This window comes from Apodemus sylvaticus, chromosome 10 (assembly GCF_947179515.1).
Source record: "Apodemus sylvaticus chromosome 10, mApoSyl1.1, whole genome shotgun sequence".
NCBI classification, from domain to species: Eukaryota; Metazoa; Chordata; class Mammalia; order Rodentia; family Muridae; genus Apodemus; species Apodemus sylvaticus.
Window position 1 is genome coordinate 37,349,994 of NC_067481.1, and position 19,477 is coordinate 37,369,470.

The following is a 19,477-nucleotide window of genomic DNA, read 5'->3' on the forward strand; positions in this document are numbered from 1 at the left end:
TGTAAGATCTTCAAAGATGCACATATATTTTGATAATAATGATTGTTTTGTTTTTCAAGGCAGGAGATCTCTGTGTGGCCCTGGCTGTTCTGGAATTCTCTCTTTAGACCAGGCTGGCCTCAAATTCAGAGATCCTTCTGTCTCTGTCTCACACGTGCTAGGATTTTATTTATTTTTTTTATCATGTAATTACTTGAGTATTTCGAGACAGGGTTTCTCTCTGTATAGCCCTGGCTGTCCTGGCACTCACTCTGTAGACCAGGCTGGCCTTGAACTCAGAAATCCACCTGCCTCTGCTTCCCAAGTGCTGGGATTAAAGGCGTGCGCACCACTGTCCGGCAGGATTTTACCCTTTTAAAAATAGTACCCTAGAACAGGTTTGCATTCCTTGTTATTTTTGCTTTTTACTGGTTGCTTTTATGACATTATTAACTCAGTGGCTTAAGAAAACAGGAGTTTGTTACATTGTAATTTTCAAAGTCATTTTCATTAGTTAGGCTTTCTTGTTGATTCCTTCTGTCTTCTCAAATAGCCTGTTTCCTTGCCTTTGCCAGCTCTTATAGGCCAGGATAGTCTTCAGTCCCTAGCCTTTCTCTCCATTTCAAATGACAGAAGTACTTCTTTCTTTGTTGCCCACTCTTCTCTCTCCTTCATATTAGTACCCTGGAGCTCGGGTTAGCTCAGTGGTACAGTGCTTACCTGTGATTTGTATGACCCTTGGGTCAATCCGTGGTACCACATTTAGGAAAAAAGATAATGACTTCTATGATTATAGAGCCCCTTGGAAAGTCCAGAATAATCTCCATATAGGTCTCTTTAGATTGACCTCTACTGCAGAATTCTTTCTATCGCTATTGGCACAATACTTGGCACATGGTTGATGCTCAGTAAATGTTGGACTCATTAACTCATTTTACTTTAAGATATTTTTTGGTTGGTGTTTTTTGCGGCAGGGTCTCACTATGTAGCACTGATGAGCCTAGAGCTCTGGCTCTGAGTGCTGAGATTAAAAGCTTGGATCAACATGCCCTGGCTGTTGTCTCGAGATAGGATCTCAATGCTTGTAAAGCTGGCCTAGAGCTTACTTTACAGACCAGGTTGGCCGTAAACTCAGAGCAGTCCTCATTATCCAGCCCTCTATGTCGTAGGATTATGGGCATGAGCAATCATCCCTTGCCAGTCCTATTTTGGTTACAATTTAGTTTAGTACTTTAATGTCAATAATCATGGTATGCACACAATAGAATATTAATTTGTTTTCCCTGTACAGATGGAGCAGATGGAATGGGTATCTTCGATTTATTAGATACAGGAGATGATCTTGATCCTGATATCATTAATATCCTTCCTGCATCTCCAACTGCATCTCCTGTACATTCTCCAGGTTCTCATTACCCCCATGGAGGTGATGCTGGCAAGGTAATTCTGTTAAAAAAAGCATGTCAGTGTATAGAAATGTCATCTGTCAGTTCCTCAATCCATCCTGGGATTATTATATGAAAAAGAACACTTTTTCCCTTTAAAATTAGCAAGTATCAGTTGAGCTCATGCAGTTTTGTTTGGCCGTTAACTCTGTGCAATGATCTTCTTGCTTCTACTTCAGAAGTGTTGCAGTTACAGCCATGGTCTGTCCATGGCCTTTTTCCTCTGTTTTTTTGAGTTGGAGTCTTTGTATGCAGCTTGGGGTGCTTTCTAACTTGTGAGCCCTCTCTGTGCTGGGATTGCACCAATATCTGGTTCCTTTTTTCCTCTTGCTTTTTTTAAACATTAGAAGCACCACTAATTCTATGTTCAAAAAACACATTATATTAAGTTCTCAAAGAATTAATAACAACATGGAAGGAAAAGCTGTTTTTACTGTCTTATCATAGTAGAAGGGTTAATGGTGCTTGAGGTACTGATGTAATGAACATTTTTATTATACATTTTATTTTTCTTTCATCCATTTCCTTAAAATAAATGTTGAAAAATTTGTTGGCCAGTTCAAAGGGAATGAATAAAAGTTCGTGATACTATGATGTCTTCCAAAACACTATTGAAATTAATGGCATTTTATAGATAGTGCTATGGGAACAGAGAATGGAGTCTGTCTTTTGAATTGGGGTGAGGAATTAGTTGAATAAGTATTAGGACATAAGTGGCAACCATAAGGAATAACTTGTATTTTGTTCTCAGCTCAACCTGAGACATACTCATTTTGTCTGACAGTTTTTATAACACAGTTTTTATGATATTACTACATTTAGTTAGTTATTAGGCTTGGAATTAAATTTAAATGATACACATGTTAGACAGGTGTGCTGCTGTGGACCCATATTCTCAGCCCTCTTTTTATTTTCACACGGTCTATCTGAGTTATCCAGGCTATCCTAGAACTTAACTTCTTTTTACCCTCCTGCTTCAGCAGATCTCTGGTAGTAGAATTATTGGCCTGTCATGGCCAATAGACAGGCTAGGCGTACCAGGCTAGACGTAGTACTAATTGAGCCTCTTAAATATATAACCATTTAATTTATAGGATTTTGTATGGTTTATTGAGATAGTAATATGAGATTATTAATTGTTGTAAGCATTTGTATTTATATTTGTTGTCTATAGAGATGTATTGAATGAACTAATAATATTCTTGTCTTTTTAAGGGTCAGGGTACTGATCGGCTACTTTCAACAGAATCGCATGATGAAGTAACTAATATTCTTCAACAACCATTGGCCCTTGGATACTTTGTATCAACTGCCAAAGCGGGTCCATTACCTGACTGGTTCTGGTCAGCATGTCCTCAAGCACAATATCAATGTCCCCTTTTTCTTAAGGTATTATTTCCATGCCATTTCCTAACAAATCCCAGTTGATAATTTTTAGTCCTAATAATTACTGAAGTGGAATTTTAAAGTTTTATAGCTCATCTGAGCTATACAAGTTCTTAAATGTTTTGTTGTGTGTATTTCTGCAAATGGTCTCATACAAGAATTACTTAATATGAAACACATAATTATAAAAAATTATATGAAGATTGACTGTTATTCTTAAGTCAGGCTCCTGGAACTCTTGCTTTTAAGTTGTATTTTCAATGCATTATAGAAGCTGATAGCCTAGAAACACTGCCTTGTCTCTTTCTGTTCTTATCCTCCATCTAAATATATTGTAATTTTTTTAAAACTCACTCATCTAAAATAAGTCATATCTTTGTAGTAGACATCAAAAGTAAAGCCCGGGTCTTTAGTGATGATCATGTTATTTGAATGGAATCATTTTGCACTCCTATTTTACCTTATTATTTTGAGGATTAAAAAATTTAGCAACTTTGTAATACTTGGTTTTAGTTTAATTTATCTACTCTAAAAAGTTTCCTTTCTTTAAATTACTTTTGCCTAGGATGAGTGTGATAGCCCATGCTTTTAATCCCAGCATCCAGGAACCAGAGTCAGGAAAATATCTGTAAGCTTGAAGTTCTCCTTGTGTACATAGGGAGTTCCAGGCCAGCTAGGGATTCATCGTGAGATGTCTGTCTTAGAAACAAGCAAATCAACAACTAGTTGAGTAGGTTGGGCATGAGACCTGGGAGGCATAGGCAAGAAGTTTACCTAGGAGTTGACGGCCAGCTTGGTTTACAATGAGTTCCAAGTGAGCCACAGCTAGACCTTATCAAAACATAAACTGGTGAGTAGGTTTTAAGAAGTGAGATTCTCAGACCTATTCATTTTATAGTCTCAATTATCAGATGGTGAAGTAAAATGAATCATGAAAGCCCTCTGGTTGAATGTTAAAGTTGCTACTACCATTACAAAATAATAAATGAAGATCTGACTCACAGAATGTAGAAACCACTGTAAGTGGGCTCTTCACATTTCAGGTCAGATGATAACACTTTAATTTCTTGAGATTATATTTTAGTAGTTTCTTGAGATTATATTTCCTAGTTTTTTGATACCCTGGATGTATATCCCATTCTGTGAAAGCCATTTGCAATTAAACAATGAGCTCCTGTCACACACTATATTATAAAGACTATTATTCTGTAGCACACTTATAAAGACTACTAATGGTAGTTAATAATCTGAGTGATTTTCCCCCCTCTTTGAATGTGAATTAACTATGCTAGGCAAGTACTGTGAGCTCTCCCTGCCCTTGAATTGACTATTAATAAAAATAATAGTTTATCCTGTGACTTTTATTCCTCTCGCAGATGTTTATTGGTCTGTTATTTATCTCATTTACATGAACATCTTCCCAACGGATTTTCTGCAGAATAGTAGGATGGAGTCTCCACTAAGCAGAGTTCCTTGGTCCTTTGGGAAGTGCTGCCCGTGCTGTCTCCTCCCTTTTACAGTCACAGAACCTGTGTGTACACTAAAGTTCTCATAATAGCAGTAAATAACTTTACTTACCTACCATTTTCCAAATTTAGTGTAATACCTATTTGTAATTCATGACCTTAGTGTTTCAGGGCACACTTTTGTTTAGTAAACACTTTTATGATAAGTCCAAGGGACTATCCAGTTCTTTTCTACTCAATATTTATTTACAGAGAGGATAGTGTAAAGTGAGCATTCACCCTCAGATACAGTGTAACAAGATTAGGACTTCTGGTTCTGAGTCACAGGTAAGGCATAACTTAATGTAATTTTTGTTCACCCTTTATTTTTTTCATATATCCCATTTTAGTTCTGTACTGTAGTCAAAACCATGTTGTATATTTCTTTTTACTTGAGAAATCAGTGGATTCTAGATGGTTAAAAATATTTTTATTTCAAGAATTAAACCAGCATTCATTCACTTTGTAGTGATTGGTCAAATGAGACTTACTTACAATTCATAAATCCAGAATTTATAAACAGTTCAAACATACATACTTTTGCCTCCTATGTTTCTGTATATACTTTATAAGAGCTTATACATATATGCAGTTGTGATGGAGAATGTAGATGGGTGTAAAGAAACACCTTTAAAGAATGTAGGAAACTTTGTGATGATTGTCTGTGGATAGCACCCCCATTGTATCATGGTGTTAATACTATTAATACAACTTACATACTAGATGATCAATTTTACTTCCTTGAACTGTGAAAAATAGTACCACATTCCTTCTGCACACTGCTCATTGCTGTATCTAAATGTGTGTGCTGTTGTTTATTAGCCTCTTGTAATAAATGTATTGCACAAGCAGGCATGCGTGCATTGTATTGATAAGTGTTCATCCAGAGGCAATTTTGTTTTCTACAGTTTTCTAAAGCCTTGTTTTCTGCAGCTTACAGAGAGAGAGAGAGAGAGAGAGAGAGAGAGAGAGAGAGAGAGTGAGTGCTATAGTATGTACTCCCATACATTTATTTATTTTATTTTATTTTTTTCCCACTTAGGTCCTAAGTATGGCTACGTGGTCTCAGTGTAACCCAGGGACAGGGTACACTCAGGCCTATGGGTTCAGTCCTAATCCATTAAGGAAACTTAATCATTTGCATTATATACTCGGGTAAATTATATTTAGAAGATAACTGTAAGGCTTTTTTTTTATGGATTGCTATATGATATTAAAAACAATAAAGCTAAAGTTAAAGTTGTAGAGTGATACAGTGACATTTTACCCCTTAAAGTTCCATCAAAACCATGAGTTTTTATAGTTGCTCCCACAGATGACACTGTCATAACATCAGTTCCATCAAGTTAATGCATTGGGAACACAGTGAAGTTAAATGATGACTTCCCTCCATGGCTGACTGGTTCCCTTCCCTTTGTAGGCCTCTTTGCACCTCCACGTGCCTTCAGTGCAATCTGACGAGCTGCTTCACAGCAAACACTCCCACCCACTGGACTCAAATCAGACTTCAGATGTCCTCAGGTACAGCTCTCATGATGCTGAGTGTTCTCTGTTTCAGCTTGGGTAAAAGAGAATGGTTATTATTAAATATATAGAGTCTCTTGGGTAAGAGTTCACAGCATTTTATTTTTGCTTCATTGGATGAATTGTAGTTTTAAATGAGTGTGTTTCAGATTTAAGGTACTTTTTTTCCTTTTTCTTTTTTTATCTACTCATGATATAGACAAAGCACAGGACCTGTGCTTGCTTGACAAATTGGTCTACCTCTGAGCTAAACCCTATTTAATTATTATTTTTTCAAAACAATTTTCTTCTTTTTATGTCAATATATATGGGTCTTTTGCCTGTATGCATGTCCATTGCACCATGTGCATGCAGTGCCAGTACAAGCCATACTGCAGCATCACCTACCTTGGAACTGGAGTTATAGACTGTTGTTAGTAGCCAAATGGGTGCTGGGAATTGAACTCTGATTCTCTGGAAAAGTAATCCTTTAAGCGTGAGTCATCTCTCCAGCCCAAACTGTGTTAAATTATTGAGAATGAATGCTTTTCTAACATGAATACGTTTTTGAGATCCCCCCCATCATTTATTGAAAAAGGGGTCTTACATATCTCAGGCTAGCTTTAAACTTAATATGTGGTGAAATCTGTTCCTTCTCTATTACTCTTTTTATTGTATATTTTTGACAAGTCTCCCTGTATTGCTTTGGGCTGCCTCAAGCCAGGCTTTCCTTGCACTTAACAGAACTTGATCTACTTCTGTCCCTGCTCTGATAATGCTTTTTTTTTTTTTTTTTTTTTTACTTTTTCTTTTGAGATGGTTCTGAGTATCCTGGACTCAGAGCAGACTAGCCTTAGACAGAGATCCACCAGTCTTGTCTCCTGGGTGCCAGGATTAAAAGCATGTGTTGCCATGTCTGGCTCTGCTGTTCTTTTTAAGAAAATGATTGTTTGTATTTGGTGGTCATATCTGTAATCTCAGAATTTGGGAGGGTTAGACAGGAATATCATTTCAAGTTTAAACTAGTCCATCTTAAAAAAAACAAAACAAAACACAAGAAATAGAACAAAATAACAAATAAAGTGACTTTGGCCAGGCCATTCAGGAAGTCAGAGTTACCATGAGTTTGAGTATAGCACATGCTACAGTGTAAAAATGTTAGCAAACAGAGTTTCTGTTCTTGTGGTACTGACATGGTCTCATTGTGTAGGCAACAAAGGTTCTCTCTCTTTCTCTTTCTCCTCTTTCTCTTTTTCTCTTTCTCTTTCTCTTTCTCTTTCTCTTTCTCTTTCTCTTTCTCTTTCTCTTTCTCTTTCTCTGTCTCTGTCTCTCTGTCTTTGTCTCTCTCTCTCTTATACACACACACATACCGCTTTGAATCTGAAAAGTACTACCAAAGTCTATATTGAAATAGATGGATTTACACAGTGTATTTGCTTTCAGGTTTGTTTTGGAACAGTACAATGCACTCTCGTGGCTAACCTGTGACCCTGCAATCCAGGACAGACGCTCATGTCTCCCAATTCATTTTGTGGTGCTGAATCAGTTATATAACTTTATCATGAATATGCTGTGATCTTCGTTTGATGGAATTACGCAAGGAAAGAACAGGAAGAAAGGATATTTTGCTGCAAGATTAAGTTAACATTTCTCAGTGGAAGTCATTTGTGATGGGGTCTAATTCTTATTACTTCAACAAATATTGTTTTGACTTGGGGGGGTGGGGCTATAACCCTATTTTTCATTGACTTTACTGAGCTCTTTAGGATGATGACTGATTATTCAAAACGTATTATAACACTTTCGTAGCAAAAATTAACCTTTTTTTTCCAGTCACAGTATTTGTGAAAAGTAATGAGCCATAGTACCCATTAATGTTAAGGAATATTAAAAGCATGGAGAGGAAACACGAGGAGCAGTGGATTTCCACATGTGGCTTTACAACGTGAAGATGTTCTTGTATTGGATATAGTATCTAGTATTCAAAAATGCCTGCATCTCTTATTTATTGTAAGTTTTTAAATGTATAAATTGTCTTATATTTCTTAACCTCTTTTATAAAAATTTTCCTAGAAGGTTTATACTGCCTTCTTGCTTTAAAGCAATTGGTCTAAAATATATGTAATCGTCTTAATTAAAAAGTTGCAGTAGGGTTGCTTTTAGAGTATTATTTTTTTGTAAGGGGGTGGGTTGGACAGTAAATTTGTATTGTCTCAATGTACAGTTTAACAGGGATAGAGGGGAAATAATGTCCATACCATTGTGTGTGGAAGATTTACAGCTAAGCTGTAGCTGCAGAGTACATGTACAGTAATGAAGTTCACTGTGTTTATAACTGAAGAGGTACCGGGTCTTACAGCATTTTATATATCACACCTTTACAGAATAACATGACGGCAATATACATATGTGATATTGTTAGGCGGAATAACTTAGAATAAAATGAGAATTCTTGAGTTATATTTTGTACTATGGTTTAGGGCTATGACTAATATTTCAGGCCATTTCCAGTGAAAGAAACTTAGTTTTACAAGAAAAACATTTGCTACTGAATGCTTAAACTAATTTTGGTGTTTAATGTTCCATGGTTAAATGTTTTTCAGTTTTCACAGTGGCACACTTAGGCATGGGGTATTACTAACTATGGCGTTCTCTGCAGGGTCTGTTGTAAGGCTGAAGCCTAGCCCAGCTCTAGGCAGTTACAGATAGTTAAAGGGCAGTCACTCTTGATTGTTTTACTGTTTATTTTTAAATTAAAGATTGGGAATACGTGTGAAAGTATGCATATGCATGGCAGAGAGAGAGAGAGAGCGTGAGAGAGCGAGTGAGCAAGAGAGATCGTGTGTGTGTGTGTGTGCGTGCAATCAAACTGTGGTGTAAATAGATCCTCAGTGAATTCTGGTATTCAGACTCTGTTCCACTAGTGAATGAACCATTTTCTAAACGTTTCCCTTTGACTTTTTTATTTATTGAATTTTCTTGGTTTGGAGATGGCAGTCCCAAACACCAGAGTCTGTACTTTTCTATGACACAGCTCAAATTAACGTAGGGCACATGCCAAGGAGGTTCTCCCCTCCCTAAAGAAGGGACTTGAATTTTAGGGACTTTAATTCACCCCTTCCTTCAATCCAGCTTTCCCCCTTCTTGTTTGCACATGCCAAGATAACTGCTTTGTTGCAGGCTTTACCCCTGAAAAACTCCTTTCTACAGTGCTGCTCACAAGAGCCCAGCCAGTCTCCTGCCTGCATTGCTGACTTGAACTCACAGTCGCCAAGTCTACCTATATTTGTTGGAAGCAGTCTTTCAAAGTTCCTACTTGTATATTCATTAATTGTTGACAAGGACAAAATCAGTTGTATTGACAAAACTCTTAACTCAGTATGTTTTTTTAACTGAATCCTGTTTTGTAAATAGTATACATTTAATGTTGCTTAGCATAAAAAACACTTTCTTACAGTTATCTTCTTTAAATTGGGTATATGAAAACAGTACCAACTCTTGTTTTCTATAAAGAAACACAGTTAATAACAAATTTTCAAATTATTACTTCAACATTAATAGAATAATCCAAATGTTGAGCATATTTTGATATTAAACTAAAGATCATGTCTGTTTTTAAATTATGCTAACACCACCACAGATTATGTTGATGTATTTTGTTCTGTATTTTCTTGGTGGGACTTAAGATTTGAGGGAAAAGATGCTTATTTGGAATTTCTATTAAAAACTATCCTTGTTATTTTCTTAGCTCAATAATGACTCAAGAAAAATAAAAGATTATAATCTCAGTTTAAAATTACTAATGTGTGACAACCATACCTCAGTTTGAAATAGATTTAACACGATTATTCCCTGACATTTTCTTCCATGTAGCCATAAGCAGGGACCCAGCATACAATTCTTCTTACCTGGGAATCAGGAACTAGCCCCAAATATGCAGGATTGATTCATGGCTTTTTTTTTTCTTTCCTTTTTTTTTTCTCTTTCTCCCCTTCATATATCAGTTTTTGCTCAAATAGGAGGTTACTAAATAGCCATGAGAAGAAATGAAGCCTTTCATGCAGGGTGATCCATCTAACTTATTAATGTGCTGTCACCGTACGTTAATCATTTTATTTGAGTAGGTAAACAAATTTGCACACTTTTCCCCAGTGAATTCCCAACTCCTTGACTTCCTCATTTCAGTGCTAATAACCTGTTTTGTGTGCAGTCATCTATTCTGAAGCAGGTAAAAGGTCAGTATTTTAGCATTTTAAAAGATGAGTTATATAATGTCTGCTTCCAGCCAGTCTGCAACATCTAGCCATACCTTTCTTATGCAAGCCATTCAGTTATCAGGACTGTGAATTAACACTGTATGAATACATTTCTGTACACCTTATTGTTTGGCCAGAGGGCCACCAAGTGTACTTATATGTAATCCTTAAATTTTAAACTAGCTTGTGATTTTTAAATATTTCTAAACTTTTCTTAAACCACTAAAATTAAGCTCTTACTACTTAGTCAACTATCCTCACCTGTATTCCTCCTCAAGTGTCAGTATGGCACAGATCACTGTATTAAACTGCTCTCTTTTGTCTTCATATTTATCTTCTAAGGTCATTTTTTAACTTAATGTGTTACTACAAAGATTTGCAGATCTTTAATCAAGCACTATGTTAATACTGTCATATCAAAATGTTATGTTGCATTATTTTGAATGTTAAGATTGAATAGGGTAAAAGAAAATCTTTAATCTGCAATCGCATCCTAGAACCTGTTCCCACCTACTGTGGCATTGCATATTAGTCTGTTGAGACCTTCATTGTTGCTTGACTGACATTTAGGTCTGCGTTTTCTTTTAATATTTTAGTTTAATTAAAATGAGGAAAAATGTGTTCAATAATTTTTTTTTTTTGTCCCATCCTCTCCAAGTCAGTGGGAAAAGCTTACCTTTTGGTATTTCTTAGTGTTTTCATGGGCCCAGAACTGTGGTTTAAATTTTTATATTTATCCTCATTCTCATAGTCATTCATATTCTCTCTCTCTCTCTCTCTCTCTCTCTCTCTCTCTCTCTCTCTCTCTCTCTCTCTCGTGGAGTATAAATTGAAAAACTGGATTTGGGACCTAAAATACTCCTCAGGTTGAGATATTCTTGAAGTTTTAAAATAGCTTTAGTTTTTAAAGTAAACTGGATCTGTGGACCTTAAAGTTACTGAGTTTAAACTAGAAATTGTAACATCATTACTGGACATGTCAGCATCAACCCTCTCAGAATGGCTTGTCACGTTATGAAGGGGCGTTTTTAAGTTGTTTAGCAGTGACATTTAATATGGTCCAATTGCTTTTCTTTTTAACATGACAAAAAATTTTTAAAAAGAATAAGGAACAAACACTATTGCTGCCGAATGCCATGACACTGAGTTGTACAGATTGTGATTGAGGAAATGAAAAATTTATACTTTTTAAAAAAAAAAAAACAAAAAACAAAACTTCAAATGGAATAAATTATTCATGAAGCCTTCATTGTGGTGTCTCATTCTGTTGAAAGTATGTCCATCTTAAAACTTTTCCATAGTTAGGAGCAGGATTATTTTTGTGTCATATGTCAAGAGAAGCAGTTTAACTAGGTACTGATGAGTCGGTTGGTTGGGGAAGGTGGTTTAAGGCCCTCCCTCAGGGTCTTGCTATGTAGACCAGGTTGGTCTTGAACTCAGTGATTTTCTTGCTTTGCTTGTGCCTTCCAAGTTCTGGGATTAAAGGACTGCATACACCAGTAATCTCAGCTCTGAATAATTTTTAAAAGAGAATGCTGATTCTCCACATCCAGGATTTATGATGTGTGTGTACGTACACACACATGAGCTCCTTTTTGTCTTACCAGTTTGGTGTTAATTAGTCAAAATAGTTATGATGAAGTAATAATACTTAGTGTTGTCCTTTGTGTCTTGTGTGTGTGTGTGTGTGTATGATCACATAATCATGTTTGAAACACGAGGAAAAAGTTAAATATTTTAAATATGAATAATGCATTAAAATAGGTGTGCATGAGTCCCGTAGGCAGTGGTAACGTTTTATTTAGACTTAAGCTAAATATATGCCTCAAAGTTGTGGTCATTTAAAAAGTTTATGCTAACAATTTAAAAAACTTTCATAAATGATGGTATATGGCATTGAAATTGTATCACAAATGATTTCTTATCATAATTTTGCTCTGATTCATTTCTACCTTTTAGAAATGAATTCATTACTATTTTATATGAACCATGCAAATAAGCTTGTTTACAAGGAAGGATATTCATTGTTTGGACAATTGCATACACCTTTTCAGTTGTGGTTTACAGTACTCAAAGCCAATCTTTCGGTAATGTAACTTAGACCTCGTTGGTAGAGCACTTGCCTAACTGCAAGACTCTGTGCTCAGTCCCCAGCACTGCAAACAATGTCTCAGAGTAACTGTTGGGCAGTTTGCAAAGGAAATGCTTTTTTTCTTTCATTGACTATATGCATATGGTGTTGATACTTATTACTAATAATCCCAGTTATTTAAAGGGGTCTCTCTCGCTCTCCTCTGGGCAAACACAGTTTCTCTATTGGAGCTACATGAGCCATGATTTTGTCATCAGCCAAGACTGAAGTCTAAGAATGGTTGTTGGTTCCTTTCCTGAGTATTTTCTTTTGTAAAATTTCCTGTTAGAGCTTTCCATATGAATCCCTTTAAAGTAATGAATACAGCGAGTTAAAAGCTTGTGAAAGATGGCGAACAGTTTTAAGGAGCAGGTAACTTATTCATGGACATTGTCTTGATCCTTTGGTGTCAGTAGCACACTGTTGCTATCCGTAAATGTATTGGTTGGATTTGAGAGGTGAACTGAGAGAATACTTACTATTTTTCTCTTCAGACTTAATAAATTATTAAGAAATGGTTGGAGTATGTAGTCATTGAAAATAATTTGAGAAATCTACATGAAGAAAATCCAATTTAGATTAAACAATTTGAATTGTACTTAATCCATTACATAAAAATAACTTAGTGTTTGAGAATCGTGGCCTTTTATTAGTGGGAATCACTTACTCATGTTGAATGCAAATACCTTGGCTTTGCTTAACAAGGTGTAAGGGGGGGGGTTGTGTTTTGTTAACAGGAAGTTCCGATGAGTCTTCTGGATACCTGCCTCCCTACACACCCATACGAAGAACAAGAGCATGTCATTAAGATTCCTGGTCTGGTTTTTTGTTTGTTTTGTTTTGTTTTTTGAGATAGGGGTTTTCTGTGTAGCAGAGCCTTGGCTGCCCTGGACTTGTTTGTAGAGTAGGCTGGCCTCCAACTCAGAGTTCTACCTCCCTCCCAAATGCTGGGATAAAAGGCATGCACCGGTGTTCCTGGAGAACACTTAATCTCAGAGAAAACTTGGGGAGAGGGGAAGGGGAGGAGAGGAGAGGGAGAAAAAGAAAGAATGAAAGAGAAAAGAGAGAAAAAAAAATAAGACAGGGTTTCTCTGCAGCACTGGCCTTCCTGGAAGTCTGTAAAGCAGGCTGGCCCCAACTCAGACATCTTCCTGCCTCTGAAGTGCTGGGATTAAAGGCATGCACCACCACTGCCAGCTTTTTGTTTGTTTTTAACAATGTAAAGAAGAAATTTTTGGTTTTGGCTCATGGGGAAAGTTTTTTTTTTTTTTTCTTAAGTGTCTCAAATGTGTATTCTCCTGGGCTACTCACTACTCTATTGTTATTCTTGGTTTTAGTGTAGACTGTAGGAGGGTGCCAGTCCTGGGACAGACACACAAGACCTCTTGGGTATGAGTACAGACAGAAATTCTGCATGAGAAAAGAACCAGATTTTTGTTGTTGTTGTTGTTGTTGTTGGTGGTGGTGGTGGTGGTGGTGTGTGTGTGTGTGTGTTCAGGTTAATATATATGTGTGGAGGTCAGAGGACTACATTGGTGGTTGTTTTTTTTTTTTTTTTTTTTTTTTTTTCACTTTCAACTTGCCTTCTTGGCACAGTTGCTGGGCATTATTAAACTACTCCAGTTAGCGTGTCCTTAGCAGTCTTCTTATCTCCACCTTCCCTAAACGTTAGTTGCTGTTACATCTGGTCCCTGCTAGACACCCTCTACTACCTGCCTGTAGGAGTGGCCACTCAGTTCTCCATCTCATGGCTGTTCACCTCTCCTTTCTTTGTATCTTGGTGGTTGTTTCTAAGATGCTGTCTGTCCACAGTTTTTTTTTTTTTTTTTTTTTTTTTTTTTTTTTTTTTTTTTTTTTTTTTTTTGAGGCAAGGTCTCTTAAAAAGCACCAGGCTTTGCTGGTGCCTGGTGCTTATAGCAATCCTGTGATTCTTCTACCTTTCTTCCTCCTCAGTGCCAGTAAATACCATACCCTCGCTTTTTACCATGAGTCCTTGGGTTCAACTCAGGTCTTCATTATTGCATGGCAAGCACTTTCCAGATTGAGCTATCTCTTCAGTCCAGAGGAGAGGTTTTTTTTTTCTCCCCCCAATATTGGTCCAGCGGAACTTTATTAAAGAATGACCTTTTGTATAGGTAAACTCCAAAGACTTCCTTATTTTGCCCTGCCCTACAGGAGTAGAGAAAGGAAATTTACAGCTCTCAAAATTTGAGTGTTTCTAGATTTGTGTTCAGAATGCCTAAATATAGGCCTTGGCTCTTTGATTCTTTTGTTCTGAGAAAGTCTTTATAGCATGAATTATCCACAAAGTCCATCTGGTACTCATACTGTTCTTTGTTAGTGCAAAAGAGACTACCATCTGTCAGGTTGTATAGAACATAAGAATCTCTTCTTTGTAGCCAATTGCTAGTTGTTTACAAGGACATGGAGATGCCACTCTGCAATCCCAGTGAAGGCAAGACAATGGTAGTTTGAGTCCAGTTGGGCTATGTAGCAAGACTGTCTCAAAAAAACAAAGGAAAACAAGTTAACAGCTGGGGATTGTACTTAAGGAAACTAAGCTGGGCATTGGATCTGAGGCCAGGCTGCACTAAATGGCAAGATCTTTCTGGAAAACAAAATCCCAAACAATCGTAATTATTTTGGCTGTAAATTATTGGCCAGTGTATTGATTATCAAATGTATCTTTTGACCTAAGCATATCAAGTATTAGGTAAAACTACTTTATCTGGGTTGATCATTAAGATACACTTATTTTGCCAGGCGGTACTGGCGCACGCCTGTAATCCCAGCACTCTGGGAGGCAGAGGCAGGCAGATTTCTGAGTTCGAGGCCAGCCTGGTCTACAGAGTGAATTCCAGGACAGCCAGGGCTACACAGAGAAACCTTGTCTCGAAAACACCAAGTCCAAAAATTCGGAAAAAAAATACACTTATTTTGAGATGTAGTCTCAATCTCTTGTTACAGCCCATGCTGACCTTGAATACTCCATATACTTTCCTCAGTATCATAAGTGGTAGGATTATAATCATGCACCACCAATACCTAGCCTGCAATATACTCTTAACCTGGTCTTTCTCCTCCTGTAGTTTTGGTCACCAAAATCCTTTTATTGGCATCTTGATACCAGGAAGAAAACAGTATTAAGCCTTGTTTGCTTCTGTAACCTCAGGAAGGGTCCTCAGTTTCCTCCTAGCATTTTTAGCATCTGAGTTCATTTCTACTTAAGTCTCAGATCATGTTCCCTTGTCATACCCCTGTTTATAACATCCTGTGTGTGTCTACTACACTGCTTCCCAGTTTATATCGTGTGATTATTTGTCTCTACCAAAAACCTCCAGAAGGGCAAGAAATTGGGTTTATTTGGGTAGCCATTGTTACAGGCAGAATGTAGCACACGTAATGTTTTACTAAGGTGTTTAACTATTCTTGAATACTTTCAACCTTTTATTATAACCCAAGACTTAGCTGAAATGTGAGTTTTACCTATAAATAAAGTTCTGATATTGTAGTTACTTTGAGTTTTTATTTGCAGAGCGCAAAGCTTACAAGAAAAAGATGTTAAAGGTGTCTGAAAGGACTTTTTAAGTAGTTCCTAGCAAAAATAGAAACAAGCTGTCATGCCTACACAGCTTCCCTCCTGCACTCACTACCCACTCCAGCAGAAAGTTCAGCTTGGAGTGTTATCAGCTTTTAAGATATAAGCAGCATACAGTGGAAATCCAAGGAGACATTTAGCCAATGATTTCCTTGAATCACCTCCAGGGTGCTGGACAGACAAGAGTCCAGGAAATTTGTGGAAAATACAAAGTAATGAAAGAGTGGAAACTGGTGCTTTTCTAGTTTTTTAAGGTTTCAGGCAAAACACTCATAAAATCAAATCAATCTAAACAGTTTTTAATATTTTACAAAGTAGGTTCCAGAAACCAGCAGCAAATGAGCTGTTTGGGAGCCTTGATACAGGGTATAGGAGCAAACGTGTGTAGAAGGGGTGGGGTGTAGAGTTGTTTTCGAGACATTCTTGCTAAAGCTCAGGCTGACCTTAATCTCTGCCCTACAGATCAGCCTTCTGAGTGACAAGATGACATGCATGTGTTAACCAGTTTGAACTGTGAGAAGTGTCTTCTAAGATCTTAGTATTTCTTTTATAATCGGATATTTTATTTGTTTGCATTTTAAATGTTATTCACTTTCCCAGTTTCCCCTCTGCAAACCCCGTATTTCATCCCCCTGCTTCTATGAGGGTGCTCCCCCCGACACCTACCCACTCCTGCCTCACTGCCCTACTATTCCTCTACACTGTGGCATCAAGCCTTCACAGGACTAAGGGCCTCCTCTCCCAGAGAGGCCAGATAAGGCCTCTTCAGCTCCTTCAGTCCTCCCTCTGACTCCTCCATTGGGGTCTCTGTGCTCAGTCCAATGGTTGGCTGTGAGATCCTTGTGTTTCTGAAACATTACTGTTTCCCTACTTTAAGTAGCTCAGTCTTTAACTTCTTGAACCATCATGTGTAGCACCTGCTTTCCTTGTTTATTCCTCCTCGGGTAGGGAGAGAATGTAGGTCAGAGTCAGCCATCAATAATTATGACACCTTTTCATCCCACTAAGGAAAAATTTTAGTAAATAAAACAGCTACTGATTATAGTAAGTCTGATTCAGAGATGTTAAAATTTAAAAGAAACGCCATTCCAGAATTTATAAAGTATTGTTCGTCATGGTTGGACATGGTATAGACTTTGTACTACAGTAGTCATTAAAAGAGATTGTTTCTTCAACCTTGTTGATAATCAAATTTGAGATAATCAGAGTTGTAACTCGTAAACAAGTAGACTTATTCCTACTTTAAAGGACTATTTACTACTTGTGAAGATAAAAAATTTTTGAATTACAAGGTATTTGTAAAAGCTGATTTTAGTTTCTTTAAGGAGTTAAACTGTGAGGAGACAGAAAACTCCAATCTTGATGGCAAAGTGGTTTTTTTATTTTTCTTTTTCTTTCAGTAGGGTAGCCAAATTCTGTATGATTATCCAAATAGTTTGGCAAAGCAGTGTTTTAATGATTTGAAAGACTAAGTTGATAAGAAGAGAGTGCAATCTACCTCCTTATTTCTGACATAAGAATTCAAGCTGTGCTCATAATGGAAAAAAAAAAAAAAACGAAGCAAGGGAGACAATGAGAAAGGGATGTTTCTGCACTCACTTATGAGTAATTCAGACTGGGCTCATTTTCTGTTCTATATCTTGAGGTGGACACTGCCTGCATGCCACTGATAATAAGTATCACCTAGGTCTTGGGTGACCTCTTTTTTTTTTTTTTTTTTTTTTAGATTTACTTATTTATTAGATGTAAGTACATTGTGGCTGTCCTCAGACACACCAGAAGAGGGCATCAGATCTCATTACAGATGGTTGTCACCATGTGGTTGCTGGGATTTGAACTCAGGACCTTTGGAAGAGCAGTCAGTGCTCTTAACCACTGAGCCATCTCTCCAGCCTGAGCAACCTCTTCTTATTAGCCCATCAGACCAATGCTTGAGCCCTTTTTCTTTTCCTATGAAATGGCTACCCAGGAAGTTTAAATTGTATAATCTCTCAGTTTTGACCCTCCCAGCTCCCCACTTTTTGTGAGCGTCATTCTGAAGCTCAGCCTATTTTATGCTGAAATTATAGTGATCCCTCTGTCTTCCTTCTCTTTTGTCCTGTCCCTGAACCTGTGGAGGCACACAGAGATCCCGCCTGTGCCTCCCAAGTGTTAGGATTAAAGGCACGTGCCACCATACCCAGCCAATAACTGTGTGCTTTGCAACTTCATTAACATTTGTGAAATCTATTTCAATTACATTTTAAAATAATATGCCGAATTGGGCTTGATGGTGCACATCTGTAATTCCAAGAACTGGGAAGCTGAAGTGGAAGGATTCTGAATGCTAAGGCTTCACATATAACAAGACCCTGTCTTACTATACCACCTCCCAATAATAGAAAATATATCAAGTATTATATGTATTTGATAAGACATTTGTTACTATCTAGATTTGGGCACATTGGATGTCTATAGCCTATAAGTGTATGCAGATAATTGCATGTATTTTGATTCACAGTACTAAAGATATTGCTCTGAATCAAATGGGATAATTTGAGAAACACTATTACATCTCAGTTTTGGGTTTTTGTTTTGTTTTGTTTTGTTTTTTGTTTTTTTGGATTTGGTTTTTTTCAAGACAGGGTTTCTGTGTATAGTCCTGGCTGTTTTGGGACTCACGCTGTAGACCAGGTTGGCCTTGAACTGAGAAATCCGCCTTCCTCTGTCTCCCGGAGTGCTGGGATTTCAGGCATGTGCTACCACTGCCCGGCTGTTTTGTTTTTTCAAGACAGGCTTTCTCTGTGTAGCCCTGGCTGCCCTGGAACTCACTCTGTACACCAGGCTGGCCTCGAACTCAGAAATCCATGTGCCTCTACCTCTCAAGTGCTGGGATTAAAGGTGTGTGCCACCACTGTCCGGCAACATCTCAGTTTTTTTTCCTTTCCTGATTTTCTACCCTGAAAGCTCAGTTTATTTTCTGAGATTTTCCCTCTATGAGAGCCTTAGAAATACTTTAATTTTTTTTTTTTTTTTTTTTTTTTTTTTTTTTTTTTTTTTTTGTACATTGAGTGGTAGTGGCACACGGCTTTTATCCCAGCACTTGGTCAGGGCTGCACAGAGAAACACTGTCTTAAAAAAAAAAAAGTAAGAAAAGAAATTTAAAAGAAATGATCAGTCAGACTGGGTGGTGGAGGTACATACCTTTTATTCCCAACACTTGGGAGGCAGAGAGAAGTGGATCTCTGTTAGTTCAAGGGCAGCCTGGTCCTCAGTGAGTTTCGGGACAGCCAGGACTACACAGAGAAACCCTGTCTTGGTGGTAATCAGTTGAGGGATGCTCAATTCTTATTCTTCTTCTTCTTCTTCTTCTTCTTCTTCTTCTTCTTCTTCTTCTTCTTCTTCTTCTTCTTCTTCTTCTTCTTCTTCTTCTTCTTCTTCCTCCTTCTTCCTCCTTCTTCCTCCTTCTTCCTCCTTCTTCCTCCTTCTTCCTCCTTCTTCCTCCTCCTTTCTCCTCCTTCCTCCTCCTTCCTCCTCCTTCCTCCTCCTTCCTCCTCCTTCCTCCTCCTTCCTCCTCCTTCCTCCTCCTTCCTCCTTCCCCCTCCTTCCTCCTCCTTCCTCCTCCTTCCTCCTCCTTCCTCCTCCTTCCTCCTCCTTCCTCTTCCTTCCTCCTCCTTCCTCCTTCTTCCTCCTTC

The 19,477-nt window shown here is 37.6% G+C and overlaps 1 protein-coding gene across 3 annotated transcripts in view; it reads left to right on the top strand.

Annotated features, from left to right (window-relative positions):
- The window catches only part of Med13 (mediator complex subunit 13), an 88,978-nt gene extending 78,116 nt beyond the window's left edge, over window positions 1-10,862 (top strand). For 2 of the 3 annotated variants that reach the window (XM_052197389.1, XM_052197390.1), the window contains exons 27-30: window positions 1,271-1,419; window positions 2,640-2,813; window positions 5,736-5,836; window positions 7,262-10,862. In XM_052197389.1, the coding sequence (XP_052053349.1) occupies window positions 1,271-1,419; window positions 2,640-2,813; window positions 5,736-5,836; window positions 7,262-7,394 (557 nt within the window). In that variant the 3' untranslated portion in view covers window positions 7,395-10,862. The other variant, XM_052197391.1, reaches the window with a different exon arrangement.
- Window positions 10,863-19,477: the final 8,615 nt, after the last annotated feature.